General features: G+C 44.1%; 1 protein-coding gene across 2 annotated transcripts in view; it reads left to right on the top strand.

The window, feature by feature from the left end:
* LOC142303276 (PDZ and LIM domain protein 7-like) overlaps positions 1–17,183 on the top strand; it is a 174,361-nt gene that overhangs the window by 84,923 nt on the left and 72,255 nt on the right. For both annotated transcript variants that reach the window (XM_075344519.1, XM_075344518.1), the window contains exon 5: positions 15,610–15,812. In XM_075344519.1, the coding sequence (XP_075200634.1) occupies positions 15,610–15,812 (203 nt within the window). The remainder of the gene's footprint in view (positions 1–15,609; positions 15,813–17,183) is intronic.

Below are 17,183 nucleotides of genomic sequence, written 5' to 3'. Positions count from 1 at the left end.
TGATGGACGGAAGAGAGGAGGCGCAGTACCTGAGAGCAGCGACACCCATTGGACCCAACCGCCTACTAGAACATGTAAACCGAACATGTGCTGCCGAGAACAATGATGTTCTACGCGCACAGAACAATAGCATATTGATCATTCTGTGTGAATGGTAAGTGCAATCGTCCTGTCTAAACAGGCTATTAAACTGCAACGTTTAGCTGCTCAACAGTGGATGGTTAATGAATACCAACACTTATTTTATACTTTACTATGCAAAGGTTTGCAATCTTGAAGACTATTTTTTTAAGATTTTATGTTCTTTTTTTTTTTATCAAGATACCATTTAAAAAATGTAGGTAATTTATTAACGTCAATCACTTTCCCTGGTCAAAATAGTGGAATTGTGGATCATTACTCAGACAAGACTGATTAGCCCATGGCATCTCTAAAGTTTGACTCTTATTTTAACCCCTTCACGACCATGGACGGATATATCCGTCATGGAGCGTGTCCCATTAAGCGGGCAGGCGGCGGCGGTCGGCACACATATCAGCTGTTTTCAACAGCTGACATGTGTGCCTGCATGTTGCGAGTGGAATCGCTTCATTTAACCCCTTAAATCTTGCTGCCAAAGTCTGGCAGCGAGATCTATATGCGCGCGGCCATGATTGTTACTTACCGCGTGATCACATGACTTTCGGTGGTTGCCATCGTAGCACAGGGTCATGTGATGACGCCTGCAGCTATGAAGTTTTACTTTTGCTTTCCCTCGGCCGGGAGCAGAGGGAAACAGGAAGTGACTGAATCTGCTGTTTACAGCTGTATAGCTGTGATCAGCAGATAGATACGAGCGATCGGATTGCTGATCGCTATAGCCCCCTAGGGGGACTAGTAAAATAAAATAAAAAAAAAAAGTTTAAAAAAAAACCAAACCTAAAAGTTCAAATCACCCCCTTTCCCCTTATTGAAAATTAAATGGTTAAATAAATAAATATACACATATTTGGTATCGCCGCGTTCAGAAATGCCCGATCTATCAAAATATAAAATCAATTAATCTGATTGGTAAACGGCGTAGTGGCAAAAAAATTCCAAACGCCAAAATTACGTTTTTTGGTCGCCGCAAGTTTTACGCAAAATGCAATAACAGGCGATCAAAATGTAGCATCTGTGCAAAAATGGTACCATTAGAAATGTCAGCTCGAGACGCAAAAAATAAGCCGTCACTGAGCCATAGATCACAAAAAATGAGAACACTACGGGTTTCGGAAAATGGCACAAAACGTGCGCCACTTTTATTGGACAAGCTTGTGAATTTTTTTAACCCCTTAGATACAAGTAAACCTATACATGTTTGGTGTCTACAAACTCGCACCGACCTCAGGCATCACACCCACACATCAGTTTTACCATATAGTGAACACTGTGAATAGAACATCCCAAAAACTATTGTGCCATCACACTTTTTTTGCAGTTTTTCCACACCTGGAATTTTTTTGCTGTTTTCCATTACACCATATGGTAAAACTTATGGTTTAATTTAAAAGTACCACTTGTCACGCAAAAAACAAGCTTTCATATGGCAAGATTGACGGAAAAATAAAAACGTTACGGCTCTCGGAAGAAGGGGAGCAAAAAACAAAAACGGAAAGTGCCCCGGGGCTGAAGGGGTTAAAAGGTGGCTGAAGAAACCGCTTTCTCATTAAACAAGTCAGTCTTTTTAAGTGAAGTGAAAGGTATTCCAAACATTCAGATGGCAAGAAACTAAAGGTTTTATACATGATCCTCTGCTGAAGATAAATTGGATCTAACCTAGGATAGAAAAAAAAAGAATAATACATGAAGAATGAGAGATGCTTAGGTTTAGTGGCTTCCTGAAATAATACGGACCAATGACCAGTGTCAGCTGTAAAAAGGATGCTGACTCTACAAACCGAATTGTAGAAAGAATGTAGTAAAAGGATGTTTAGATCAAAGAGCAAAACATGTGGGACAGAGAAGAAATATAAGTAAGCTGGAGGAGTGCTTGATGTCGCTTGTTTAAGGGAACTTGTCAGTAGAATCAACTCTCATAAGCAGTCTTATGGGCATGTAGGCCATAGAAAGCTGAATAAAATGATACCATGATATCTGCAATCCAATGTCTTTTTCCAGAAAAATCCATGGTTTTTTTTATGTGTAAATGAGCAGTTAAGATCTATGGGCCGGACACTGATCTGCGGGAGGATCTGCCTCCAGAGCTTATGTTAATAAATCATGGATGGTATCATGGTACAATTTCATTCAGCTTCCTATGAACTGTGTGCCCATATACATGGCTTGTGAGGATTAATTTCCTTTCACATGGAAATGTAATGGTATGCAGCTGCATTAGCGCTGGTAAGGGGGGATTTACAGTGAAACATAGGCCCCCGATTCATTAAGATTGGTGTTTTGGTCGTCTGTCTTAATGAAGTGGGCAATGTAGTAAAATCCACCAAAACTCTATTTAACGTAGTGGGAATATTTTTCAACTTACCACTGCCAGAAACATATACACATTGTAAGATGGCCGCAGTACTTGTCGTGGATGAGTAATATGTATCGCAGAGGTGGTTATTCTCTAAGTTGTAAGCCTGAAAGCTAGCTGTAGTACGTATAGTACTGAAAGGGTTAATAGGATTGACAAGGGCCAGGTTTACAAGCAGTCAGAGAGATGAGTTGGACTGACTCCGGGCCAGGTATGGTAGACATAAGAAAGTTCAGGTGGATTCATAGCTGTCAGTGTGTGGAGGTAAGGGCTGCTTCTCACTTGCGAGTTTCTCGCAGTAGAGCAATGCGAGAAAAACTCGGGTTGGAATCGGACACATGTTAGTGAATGATTCAGCTCGAATTTGCGTTTTGTTTTTTTTGGTTTTTTTTCCTCAGTCCACATCGGACTGAGAAAAAAATCGCAGCATGCTGCTTTTTTGCGAGTTTCTACTGCGAGTCTCTCCAATGCAAGTCTATGGGAGCGTGTAAATAATCGGATGTCACGGGACGGCACTCACACCATCCTAGTGACATCCGATTTTCTAAATACATTTCTCGCATGTTTCCTAAAACACTGGAAACGAATGATGTCTCACAATGTCTGTCAATCTCTATTCTCTGTCAGTCGGTCTCTCCCTCTCGGTCTCTATTCTCTCTCGGTCGGTCCGTCACTATCTCTGTCCCTCTCTCACAGTCTGTCGGTCATTTTCCCCTCCTCTCTCATACTCACCGTTCCCCGATCCCCGGCGCGGCGCTGCACGGCATTCACACTGCTGCGGCGGCTTTTACTATTTTGAAAAAGCCGGCCGCTCATTAAACAATCTCGTATTCCCTGCTTTCCCCACCCACAGGCGCCTATGATTGGTTGCAGTGAGACACGCCCCCACGCTGAGTGACAGGTGTCTCACTGCAGCCAATCACAGCAGCCAGTGGGCGGGTCTATACTGTGCTGTGAAATAAATAATTAAATAATTAAAAAAAAACGGCGTGCGGTCCCCCCAATTTTAATACCAGCCAGATAAAGCCATACGGCTGAAGGCTGGTATTCTCAGGATGGGGAGCTCCACGTTATGGGGAGCCCCCCAGCCTAACAATATCAGTCAGCAGCCGCCCAGCCGCCCAGAATTGGTGGCTGGAAACACATCTATGCGAGTAAAATCGGTCCGACTGGGCTGAAAAATACTCGGCTGATTTTAGTTCACGTTAGGTGCGAGTGCAATGCAAGTGCGATGCTTTTTGCTCGCGTGTGTGTCGCGTTTGCGATTGCTAGTTTCATGCAACATCTTAATTATATAAAAGCTATTACACATGTGTCATTTAATTTACCTTTGGGAATGTGATGTCACATTCATCTGTTGAATATTTAATGAGCGCAGTTACTGCCACACTCGCAAATGTGAACGCTGGTGCGCGTGTGTGATCCTACTTTTAATCCCCTTCCATAGGAAATCATTGGGACAAATGGTGCGAGAAACTCGCAAAAAAGCAGCATGCTGCGATTTTTTTTCTCAGTCCGATTTGGACTGAGAAAAAAATCGCAGATGAGAGCTGAATCATTCACTAACATGTGTCCGATTCCAATGCGAGTTTTTCTCGCATTGCTCTACTGCGAGAAACTCGCAAGTGAGAAGCAGCCCTAAGAAGTCCTCCTGCGTGAAGTCTCCATTTTTGGACTTTTGTGCTGAACTCACATTGTTGTGCCTTTGTTAGGACAGTGTATTCTGTTGTCCTGCAAAGAATGGCCATTTATTTTCTGTTTTTGTGACTCACTTTATGGAATCTTAATAAAGGATCCTGGAAGTTTTTGTTTAGTTTCCCCGTGCCTACCTCAAACGCCACTCAGTGAGCCATATCTCTACAACGTACATTTCACTTTTGTGGCATAAATTATGATGGATTTGATGTACACCGTCATCCCCCATCTTTTTTTTTCTTTTAAATTGCCGTAGTTGGCCATGTTCAGCATAAAAATGAGCAAAGTTGTAAAATGTTTGTGACAATTTAAGCAGTTTTGCACCAGAATTGCAGAGAAAACGTCTTTATGATTTGGGCTTATAGATTCCTAGGCATAATAATGTAGCCAAGCTATCTTTACAATATTATCCCCTGATGTCATAGCCTGACTGGGCAAACTTCCTCCTAAAGAAGGACAAAGATCTGAATAGATGTCTTAGCTCAGTATTTATTGTAGAACCAGTTAGAGGGGTAATCGCCATGATAGACCGGCGTACACAATCACAGCCCGTCATTCCTGTGGCTTGAACTGTAGCATAATGTCAGGCTTGTTATATCTCTAGAAAGAACTAGGGAAGTTGCACGTTTAATGTTACCCATAGCTAGGATACCTAACATGCACAAGGCTGCAATGACTGCAGACGAAGGCTTCAGCGATCAATGTGACATGATGACTACGACCACATGAAAAATAATGTATGGTATATAGTGTAACTGTAATTTCTGTTACAAATGGTGACCTTAATAAACAGTAGCAACTCCAAACCTTTGCATGGTACTGTTATAAATCATGAAGCCTGTTCAATACATTTGTTATCTCTCCATAGTAAGTTCTGTTCTATTGCATTGCACTGCTACTGTGTACTGAAGCTCAGTGTACTATGTCACACTACAAGTATAGTGTACTTTTGTAGTTTCTGAATTGTAACTTTTTCTGTCGTAAATCTGAACAAGACTGTTTCCTCTGTCAGGGCTCTCTCTAATATAGGAGCAATAACCCTTTTGATGGATCCACCATAGTACAGATCTTTATTGAGCATGACACACCCTATTGACTTTGAATGGATCTCTTTAAGGCTATGTGCCCACGCTGCGGATTTACCGCGGATTTTGCCGCGGATTTACCGCGGATTTGCCGAAAATCTGCAGCAGCGGCACTTCCAAGCCATTTCAATGGCATTTTGGAAATGCTGTGCCCATGCTGCGGATTTTTCCGCGGCGAATTTGCCGCGGATTTTGATCCGGAAAAATCTGCAGCATGTCAATTATTGTTGCGGATTTTGTTGCGGATTTTTCCCATGCAAGTCAATGCAAGATGTAAAATCCGCAAGAAATCCGCAGGTCTGTTCCCACAGGCTCTTTTTCCTGTGGATTTGGTGCGGATTTCGCAAACAAATCCGCAGGAAGTGATGTAGGATAGTTCAGGAAGAGGAAGTTTCACCATTTTATAGTGTAGAGTAGTGGCAGTGTAGTCGTGTTGTGTCCGGACTCTGGATTGCCAGCTAAAAGCAGCTAGTTACAGGCTGCTTGCTTTTAGCTGGCAAAACAGGATCCCAGGTCTTTTTTCACAATTCTTTTAAAAAAAAAAAAAAAAAATGTGCTCCGCTGTATTTTCACTGTCCAGCCCGATGCAAGCAAGCAACTGAGGGCTGTGCTTCTCAGCGGGATAAGGATGAAGCATTCTCTGCCTCTCCCGCTGAGAAACACAGTCCTCAGCTGCCCCTGAAAATGGCGGCTCCGTTGTGAAGCGCCATTCTCAGGTGCTGTACCGAGGCTCATCCAGCTGCCCTGATGCATTTGGCTGGCTGGGTAATACGGGGTTAATGCCAGTTTTCTGCAAACTGGCACTAAGCCTGAGGTTCATAATGTCATGCCTGTGTAGACACGGCCATTATGAACCTCCGTTTGGTAATAAAGAAAAGAAAACACTTTTTTTAAAAATTTTATTTGAAAGAAAAACACACACACACACACATCCCTGATTTCCATCTTTATTACACCCTGAATCCCCCGACGATAATCCATGACAGCTCCGATGTGCACCCGGCTGACCCGGGCACTGACGTCAGCCGGTGACAGCAGCCGTCAGTGTATTATTAAATGCTGCACAGCTCTTTTCCGGCAGCTGGGAACGTCTGATATCAGAGCCCTGGTCAGCTGACTTAATTCGCGAGCGCAGGCGGGTCAGCTGACTGCACACTGACCAGCTGACGATGTGCAGTCATGTGACCCGGGCACGGACGTCAGCCGATCCCAGCAGCCGTCAGTGTACGAGATGCTGCAAAGCTCTCTTCCGTCTGCTGGGACCGGCTGACGTCCGTGCCCGGGTCAGATGAGTGCACATCGGCCGACTATTCAGCTGACCCGCCCGCGCTCGCGAATTAAGTCAGCTGACCAGGGCTCTGAAGTCAGACGTTCCCAGCTGCCGGAAGAGAGCTGTGCAGCATTTAATACACTGACGGCTGCTGTGACCGGCTGACTTCTGTGCCCGGGTCAGCTGATGCTGTGAAGTCAGCTGACCCGAGCTCAGCTATGAACTGAGCTGACCCGGCCAGTGAGTTCTGCCGCTCCCAGCAGCCGGCAGAGAGCTTTCCTGTGATATTGTCCTGGATTAACCTCTGAGGCTTGGGAGTAATAAAGATGGGAATCAGGGATGTGTGTGTGTTGTTCTTTCAATTAAAATTTTTAATAAAGGTGTTGTGTTTTCTTTTTTCCCAAACGGAGGTTCATAATGGCCGTGTCTACACAGGCATGACATTATGAACCTCGGGCTTAGTGCCAGTTTGCAGAAAACTGGCATTAACCCCGTATTACCCAGCCAGCCAATGCATCAGGGCAGCTGGATGAGCCTCGGTACAGCACCTGTGAATGGCGCTTTACAACGGAGCCGCCATTTTCAGGGGCAGCTGAGGACTGTTTTTCTTAGCGGGAGGGGCAGAGAATGCTTCAGCCTTATCCCGCTGAGAAGCACAGCCCTCAGTTGCTCGCTTGCATTGGGCTGGACAGTGAAAATACAGCGGAGCACATTTTTTTTTTTTTTTTAAATAACAGTGAAAGGGAACATGGGACCACATTTTTTGGCTATAAGCTGCGGCCACCACCACTGGGTTATTATATACAGCCTGTTAGAATGTAAGAGCCCAGTGGTGTTGGCCGCAGCTTTTCTGTATAAGCACACTGTGAGACTGCTAACAAAATGGATGGGTTGGGACAGGAAATGACATAAAGAGACTTTTTTTTGCCTTCAAAACAGTCAAAGCTTTATTCAGAAACACATTAGAGTACAATGGACAAAATCCGCATCAAAATCCGCAACGAAATCCGCGTCAAATCCGCAGCTATGCTAAGGTGTGGATTCTGGGGGAAAGCTGCGGATTTTGAGGCAGAAAAATCCGCAGCAACGTTCTCTCGTGGACACATAGCCTTAGGCTATGTGTCCACGGTAGAATGTACCTGCGGATTTTTCTGCCTGAAAATTCGCGGCAAATCCGCACCCGCGGATTTGCCGCGGATTTACCGCGGATTTGCCGCGGATTTTGATGCAGATTTTTTTTTTTTTTTTCACCATTCAAAACCAAAAATCCGCACCAAATCTGCACCAAACAATTGACATGCTGCAGATTTTTCCGGATCAAAATCCGCGGCAAATCCGCAGCGGAAAAATCCGCAGCATGGACACAGCATTTCCAAAATGCCATTGAAATGGCTTGGAAGTGCCGCTGCTGCAGATTTTCGGGAAATCTGCGGCAAATCCGCGGCAAATCCGCGGCAAAATCCGCGGTAAATCCGCAGCGTGGGCACATAGCCTTATAGTTCCATTTATTTTTTGGAACAATTGTAGTGTATAACAATTGACATTTGGGGAACACATCCCTCACTACCCATTAAGATCTATAATCTCTTGATCACTGGTGTGACTATCATTATCTTTAGTGCCTTCAATCTCAAGGAGATCCAGTCCACATAGAAAAGCACACAACTTCCTAAAGTGTACCTGTAGAAGAGACAAGCCTCACCTTCCCCCGAGTCACTGCATTTTGTCTTTTTTCCTTATCTTGACCATGTGCACCCCCTTTGTGTGTTATGTTTCCCTCTGGTTTTGCTATGTTGCTATGAGGATGCATGTAACACTGATGGATTTTTGGCTCCCAATGTGGTGTAAGTGGCTGTGCCACCATCACAACAGCAATACTACATATCGGGCAGAGAGAATATTTTTAGCCCAAGAGAGGGCAAGTTAGGAAGGAGACTAGCCATAGGAGCACTCTGATGGGCCCTTAGTTTATATATGTTAGGTGGGTTGTGTGGTTAACATTTGCCACATGTAATTCCCATGGGACCTGTTCACCATTTTGTAGCATGGAGGGAATTACTGAGACCTCATTGTCAGCATCTGATAGGGGCTACAGAGTAGCAACACTACATTTATAAAGGAATATCCAAGAGGTGAGTGTCCAGGAGTTAAGAGACTAAAGCCCGCTACACACGCTTCAATATATCTCACAATCCGTCTTTGGGGTCAAGTTGTAAGTGACGCACATCCGGCATCGTTTGTGAGGTATCTGCGTGTGACAGCTACATGCGATCAGGATTGAACGCAAAACCGTTGATCGCAAACACATCGTATCATTCTCTAGAATTGAGCGTTTTGTTGCACGAACCTAGTGAATTGTAACGTGTGACATCCCTTATACGATTTTGTTGTCTGATGCTATGTGCGCAGGTGTGCGCTCTGCACCGCAGCTTAAAAAAGGTCCGCTTCAGAGCGCTGCTGAAAAGCTGCGTTCTGAAGCGCCTCACAATGTCTGTCAGTCACTAATCTCTGTCAGTCGGTCACTATCTCTGTCCCTCACTCTCTGTCCATGTCAGTCTATCCCCCTCTCTCATATACTCACCGATCCCCGATCCCCGGCGCTGCACGGCGTTCACACTGCTCCGGCGGCTTTTACTGTTTTGAAAAAGCCGGCCGCCCATTAAACAATCTGGTATTCCCTGCTTTCCCCGCCCACTGGCGCCTATGATTGGTTACAGTGAGACACGCCCCCACTCTGAGTGACAGGTGTCACACTGCACCCAATCACAGCAGCCGGTGGGCGTGTCTATACTGTGTAGTGAAATAAATAATTAAATAATTAAAAAAAACGGCGTGCGGTTCCCCCCAATTTTAAAACCAGCCAGATAAAGCCATACGGCTGAAGGCTGGTATTCTCAGGATGGGGAGCCCCACGTTATGGGGAGCCCCCCAGCCTAACAATATCAGCCAACAGCCGCCCAGAATTGCCGCATACATTATATGCGACAGTTCTGGGACTGTACCCGGCTCTTCCCGATTTGCCCTGGTGCGTTGGCAAATCGGGGTAATAAGGAGTTATTGGCAGCCCATAGCTGCCAATAAGTCCTAGATTAATCATGTCAGGCGTCTATGAGACACCTTCCATGATTAATCTGTAAGTTACAGTAAATAAACACACACACCAGAAAAAATCCTTTATTAGAAATAAAAACACACACATTCCCTGGTTCACCACTTTAATCAGCCCCAAAAAGCCCTCCTTGTCCGGCGTAATCCAGGATGATCCAGCGTCGCATCCAGCGCTGCTGCATGGAGGTGACCGGAGCTGCAGCAGACACAGCCGCTCCGGTCACCTCCACGCAGCTAATGAAGACAGCCGTGCGATCAGCTGAGCTGTCACTGAGGTTACCCGCTGTCACTGGATCCAGCGGTGGCCGCGGGTAACCTCAGTGACAGCAGCTGATCGCGCGGCTGTGTTCATTTGCTGTGTGGAGGTGACCGGAGCGGCTGTGTCTGCTGCGGCTCCGGTCACCTCCATGCAGCAGCGCTGGATGCGACGCTGGATCATCCTGGATTACGCCGGACAAGGAGGGCTTTTTGGGGCTGATTAAAGTGGTGAACCAGGGAATGTGTGTGTTTTTATTTCTAATAAAGGATTTTTTCTGGTGTGTGTGTTTATTTACTGTAACTTACAGATTAATCATGGAAGGTGTCTCATAGACGCCTGACATGATTAATCTAGGACTTATTGGCAGCTATGGGCTGCCAATAACTCCTTATTACCCCGATTTGCCAACGCACCAGGGCAAATCGGGAAGAGCCGGGTACAGTCCCAGAACTGTCGCATATAATGTATGCGGCAATTCTGGGCGGCTGTTGGCTGATATTGTTAGGCTGGGGGGCTCCCCATAACGTGGAGCTCCCCATCCTGAGAATACCAGCCTTCAGCCGTATGGTTTTATCTGGCTGGTTTTAAAATTGGGGGGAACCGCACGCCGTTTTTTTTAATTATTTAATTATTTATTTCACTACACAGTATAGACACGCCCACCGTCTGCTGTGATTGGGTGCAGTGTGACACCTGTCACTCAGAGTGGGGGCGTGTCTCACTGTAACCAATCATAGGCGCCGGTGGGCGGGGAAAGCAGGGAATACGAGATTGTTTAATGGGCGGCCGGCTTTTTCAAAACAGTAAAAGCCGCCGGAGCAGTGTGAACGCCGTGCAGCGCCGGGGATCGGGGATCGGTGAGTATGAGAGAGGGCTGCTAACTTCAGTAATTTAGGAGATTAGCGGTCACCGGTGAGCCCTTCACAGGTGACCGCTAATCAGGGCGCGACACAGACAGAGCCGCAGCATGACAATGAAGTCGGGTGAAGTTCACCCGAGTTCATTCTGACAGTGCGGCTCTGTCTGTGTCTGCTGTCATCTGCCATTCAGCTCTGTTACATGGCTGTCTGTGTCTGCTGTCAGCGGCCATGTAGCAGAGCTGAATGGCAGATGACATAGTAAAAACACATCCCTACACATTACACACGCTTGGCAAGTCAATAAATAAAAAAAAAAGGGTGCCCAATGCATACGTCACAGAACACATGATCTAAAGGATCGCACATAACATTGATCAATTTAACATAGACTACTAACGCTCGTGTGACAGCAAATGAACGACCAACGTGAAATCTCATAAAATCCCATATGCAACCTGGGCGTGTCACATCGCAAATGCGATTGTACAACTAATTGCAACGTGTAAAGTGGGCTTTAGTGAGACCAATTCATAGCCTGTGACCCTTTTTCTTGAGCGTTAGGACTGGTGGACATTGTGAGCATGTAATTGCTAGTTTAAATTCCTCTTTCCAAGTTTAGTTCAATTGTAAAATGTTGAGTTATGGGATCATTGTTCCAAGAAAGTGATGTCGGCACCTGAGTATCAGGAGTTGGACTTGTACAACATACTTAGTAAAAGTACCACTTGAAATCAAGTTACAGTAAAGACTGTTCAAAGAAACCTGGTTTGTATCTACTTTGTGTTGGAACTGTTACCACTGGATGTGCAAAAGTTCACGAATTTCTACATTCTGATACCCAGAAGTAGAGATTATCGAAAAGACCTGAAAACCTAGATATATTAGGCTCTGAATGTTTGTTTTTTCTGTTTTGGTTAGTTTGGTCTGGTCTGAAGTCTAATTATTAAAGGGGCTGATTTGTGGTCTACTCAACTGGGACCCTAAATTATGAAACCTGGAACCAGACCTCTAAATTATCAGATTGCTAAACTATTAGTCTGGTATCTGATAATTTAGGAATCTGTTTTAGAACTGATGAATTTACAGTTTTAGTTTGGATAATGATAATTTAGAGGTCTGTGGTCAGGTGAATTAGGAGTCTGGTATGGGATCTTAATACATTTAGAAATACGGTCTGGGATCTGAATGAATTTTAGGGTCTGGCTTGTGGACTGATAAATTCTGGTATGAGAACTTGGGGAACTTCAGTTTGATATCTAGGGGGTATAACCAATTTAGGGGTCTGCTGTATTATGAATAAAGGATCTAATCTGGGGATGTATGAATTTTAGAGCCTGGACTGGTGTAACATATCATTTTTTATATTTTTGTTACATTATTCCTAAACTTGTAGGAGAGTGAATTTGGCGATTTAGTTGTATTTTTATTTCCTAAGACAACTCGCTGAATGAGTTGTTCACTTAAAAGGCAACTTTGCTTTCAAGTGATTTTTGAAAATCAACCCTCATTTGTGCATACATAAGGGCCCTTCCCCACGTTCACTGGTCCTGTCGGGGTTTACGTCCAAACCCATCGCACAACGGAATTCAGGCAAATGCGCTGATGGAACAATTGTAATTTTTGCAGACTGTGTTACTGTGTGCTCTGTCGTGCACCATTTTCGGGCGATACGTTTATTGGAGGCGGAACCCAGTCTACTACAGAGCACATGGTGACTCAGTCTGCACCGTTATAGTCAGTGTCCCTATTGGTGCATACGTGTGAATCTCATGCATGGTGTGGGGGTTCGGACATAACTCCCGATGGGACGGCTAAATGGAGCACAAAACGCAGTGTGAAAAGGGCCCAAAGAATAACACAATTTCTGCAGGTTCTATATCTTCTTTTGCAATTGACTCTGAGCTGGTGGGTGGAGACTAGCTGCTATGATGTCTTCTATAATCAGCACTACACAGGGATGGATTCCTGCTCTTAGACAGAAGCAGCACAGCATGGAACAAATTTTAGAATAGTACTGAGCGGTCTAGACCCAAATCCTGCACTGGGTTGACGCTAAAGACTTGTTGGAAAACACAGCACTATCTTTCTGTGCCTGTCTCCGCCTGTTTCTCACTCCTCCTCCACCCCCTTTTTATACAGTTTAATGAGTGGCAATCTGACACATATCTGTACGGGCAGTCCATAGGACTTTGAACAAGAAGTGGCTAATAACTGGATAAAGCAGATGTGTATTTCATGAAACATTTTTAACATTTTCTTATATTCACCTTTTAGTATTGATTTATGCAAAGTTTTGTACAGTTCTCTTTTAGCTTTCACATATAACTGGTGAAGGTTATTTCTTGAGCAAGATCTTTAAAAATTAGCAATAGAGCCCAGTCTTCTTGTTAAGGAGCTCCGGTCGAATGGAGTAGAGGTCGAGCATGCACACACCTCTGCTCCATTGATTGGATCTGACAGATAGTTGAGTACAGTGTTTGGATGTCAGCCCCATAAAAAGTGAATGGAGTGGAGGTTTGCATGCTCGACTTTCACTCCATTCAGACAAGGCACTGCAGAACCTGGTTTCCGGGTCCGCTGAGAGTCGCAGAGGTAGGACCCTCAGTAATCAGTAAATTATCGTCATGATATGGATAAGGGATTAATTACTATCATGGGAAAATCGTATAATTCCATTGGAACAGATATGGTACAAACCAAGCTTGAACTTTGTGAATGGAGCTGCACATACATTGTTAGATAAACATTTTATGAGAATCCTGTAAATGCCAGGTGAATGCATGTGACATTTATATTAATGCTCGTTAGCTCTTTGTTATAAAGCATTCTCTTCATTGCCATTTGACATTATTGTTATTGTTTTAATGTTATTGTGATATTTTATTGACATTACTTATTTTCTGTCAGTGGGGAATATTTATATAAACTAATGGAAATGCAGAGGAGTTGCCAGTAGCTGCCAATTACATTTTCTCTTTGCATTACTTTAATAAATATCCCTATATCTGTCTTACTCATTACTTATTTGCATGCACTAATATTATATCTACAGTAGAAACCGAAGGTTTACATACACTACTTAAAACTACACATCTGCATGTTTTTCTCATTATCAGACATGAATTCAGAATAAATCTTTCCCGTTTTAGGTCAATTAGGAACCAAAATTATTTATATTTGCCAAATGCCGGAATCATGAGAGAGAATGTTTTAAGGCTTTTTTTTATTACTTTCTGCAAAGTCAAAAGTTTACATACACTAAAAGTACTATGCCTTTAAACAATATGGGACAGCCCATATAAGTATGTCATGTCTTTGGAAGCCTCTGATAGGTTTATTGGCAACATCTGAGTTAATTAGAGACACACCTGTGGATGTATTTTAATGCACACCTGAAACACACTGCTTCTTTGTGTAGCATCATCAAAAGAAACCAGCCAAGATCTCAGGAAGAGAATTGTGGACTTGCACAAGTCTGGTTCATCCTTGGAAACAATTTCCAGATACCTGAAGGTGCCTCATTCATCTGTACAAACAATTATACGCAAGTAAAACAAGGTGGGAATGTCCAGCCATCATACCGCTCAGGATGGAGACGGGTTCTGTATACCAGAGATGAACATGCTTTGGTCAGACATGTGCATATCAACCCGAGTACAAAAGCAAAAGACCTTTGTAAAGATGCTGGCAAAAGCTGGTAAGATTGTGTCATTATGGCTGATTTGTTTTGACTTTCAAATAATGCTACACAAAGCAGTGTGTTTCAGGTGTACATTAAAATACATCCACAGGTGTGTCTCTAATTAACTCAGATGTCACCAATGAACCTATCAGAAGCTTCCAAAGACATGACATCATCATATGGGCTGTCCCATGTTGTTTAAAGGCATAGCACTCTTAGGGGTACTTTACACGCTGCGACATCGCTGCCGATATATCGTCAGGGTCACGTCGTTAGTGACGCACATCCGGCGCTGGTAGCGACATCGCAGCGTGTAAAACAAATGAGCAACGATCAACGAGCGCAAAAACGTGCAAAATCGTTGCTCGTTGACACGTCGTTCATTTCCATAATATCGGTGCTGCTGCAGGTACGATGTTGTTTGTCGTTCCTGCAGCAGCACACATCGCTATGTGTGATGCCGCTGGAACGACAAACATCTCCTTACCTGCCTCCACCGGAAAAGGAGGAAGGAAGGAGGTGGGCGGGATGTTCCGGCCGCTCATCTCCTCCCCTCTTTTTCTATTGGGCAGCGGTTCAGTGACGCTGCTGTGACGTCGCTGTGACGCTGAACGAACCGCCCCCTTAGAAAAGAGGCGGTTTGCCGGTCACAGTGACGTCGCAGAGCAGGTATGTGCGTGTGACGCTGCCGTAGCGATAATGTTCGCTACGGCAGCGATCACCACATATCGACCGTGCGACGAGGGCGGGTGCAATCGCGCTCGACATTGCTAGCAAATGCTAGCGATGTCGCAGCGTGTAAAGCACCCCTTATTGTATGTAAACTTTTGCCTTTGCAGAAAGTAATAAAAATGCCTTAAAACATTCTCTCTCTCTCATTATTCTGGCATTTTGCAAATATAAATAATTTTGGTTCCTAATTGACCGAAAACAGGAAAGGGTTATCCTGATTTAATTTCAGATAGTGAGAAAAACATGCAGATTTAACTTTTTAGCTAGTGTATGTAAATTTCTGGTTTCAACTGTATATGGATTTTGTTTAATAGTATTGTCACTAAGTTATAAGGTGACATATTTGTGGGGTGGATTGGATGGGGCACAGATTGCTTAATATAGCTGCATGATGCCTGGTTTGTTCCCTTGTCTTCTCCCAAAGGGTGTGATTACTGCTGATAATCAAGGCATGAAGTATAACTTTTCACCGAGTGCATCGCTCAACAAAACCGCCCGACCATTTGGTGCTGGGACACCACCCCCAGACAACTCTCGGGCAGCTCAGGTTACCAAGCCAGTGACATACAACCCCCCTCCACCGTCCTATACCACCAATACGACACCCCAGGCTCAGCAGCAGAACGGGTATGTGAATGTCTTTGGCATATAAACGAACAGTGGTACCTTGCATTTCAATGGTAAACAGAGTTGTGTTGGGTTCATGATGTAAACAAAATGTGTATTATCAGCTTATGGCAACCAATCAGTAGTTATTTATATAATTTTAAGTAGTATTTAACAAAAACTAAGCTTCAACCTAAGCATTTGTTTTCTGTTGGCAATGCTGTCATTTTTGCCTGCACAGTTTTTATACATGAGGCCAATGCAGTAGGCAGATATGTTTTTGTTCAGATATTTAAAAGAAACCGGTCACTTGGACTTACCACACTAAATCGCCACCATGTTCTTCATCACTCTGCCTTCACCACCATGTTCTTCATCACTCTGCCTTCACCACCATGTTCTTCATCACTCTGCCTTCACCACCATGTTCTTCCTAACTCTACCTTCACCACCATGTTCTTCATGACTCTGCCTTCACCACCATGTTCTTCCTAACTCTACCTTCACCACCATGTTCTTCATCACTCTGCCTTCACCACCATGTTCTTCATGACTCTGCCTTCACCACCATGTTCTTCCTAACTCTACCTTCACCACCATGTTCTTCCTCACTCTGCCTTCACCACTATGTTTTTCATCACTCTGCCTTCACCACTGTGTTCTTCCTCACTCTGCCTTCACCACTATGTTTTTCATCACTCTGCCTTCACCACCGTGTTCTTCCTCACGCTGCCTTCACCACCGTGTTCTTCCTCACTCTGCCTTCACCACTATGTTTTTCATCACTCTGCCTTCACCACCGTGTTCTTCATCACTCTGCCTTCACCACTATGTTTTTCATCACTCTGCCTTCACCACCATGTTCTTCATCACTCAGCCTTTACAAGAATGTTATTAAATAAAAACTTTCTGAATAAGCATATTGTAAAAAATTTGTTTGTGTAATATGCTGTTTACCCCCAAGTAGTATATCTAGGTGGGGCCTGTGAATAGACACACAGTCTGGGCTGTAATCACATGTATTGTATCTAAATGGATGTCCCACCAAGAACTGAGAAACTGAGAAGTTCCACATGATGGGTATGAGCAATGGAGCACAACGAACCTCCTTCAGTCTCCAAAGGTGTCCAGCATGAGAAACATAACAAAGCACCTCTGCTCCATGGTAGCTCCATGAATATAGTCCAATTGGAATATGAATATGGTTGTCACCTTGGGTAAGTTTCGGGTACTTCATGTTAGGATGTAAATCCAATAGTTGTAGAGTAGTGCAGACACCAGTTGGAGCACCCATTACACTGCCAAGAAATAGGAAGCGAGCAAAGTTCTGGTTCTTCCAATACGTTGGCCTCTACTGTAAATATGGCTACCACAGCAGATCTCCTAATAATT

This window comes from Anomaloglossus baeobatrachus, chromosome 4, assembly GCF_048569485.1.
Source record: "Anomaloglossus baeobatrachus isolate aAnoBae1 chromosome 4, aAnoBae1.hap1, whole genome shotgun sequence".
NCBI classification, from domain to species: domain Eukaryota; kingdom Metazoa; phylum Chordata; class Amphibia; order Anura; family Aromobatidae; genus Anomaloglossus; species Anomaloglossus baeobatrachus.
The sequence above is the reverse complement of the archived record's forward strand: the minus strand, read 5'-3'. Positions and strand labels throughout refer to the sequence as shown.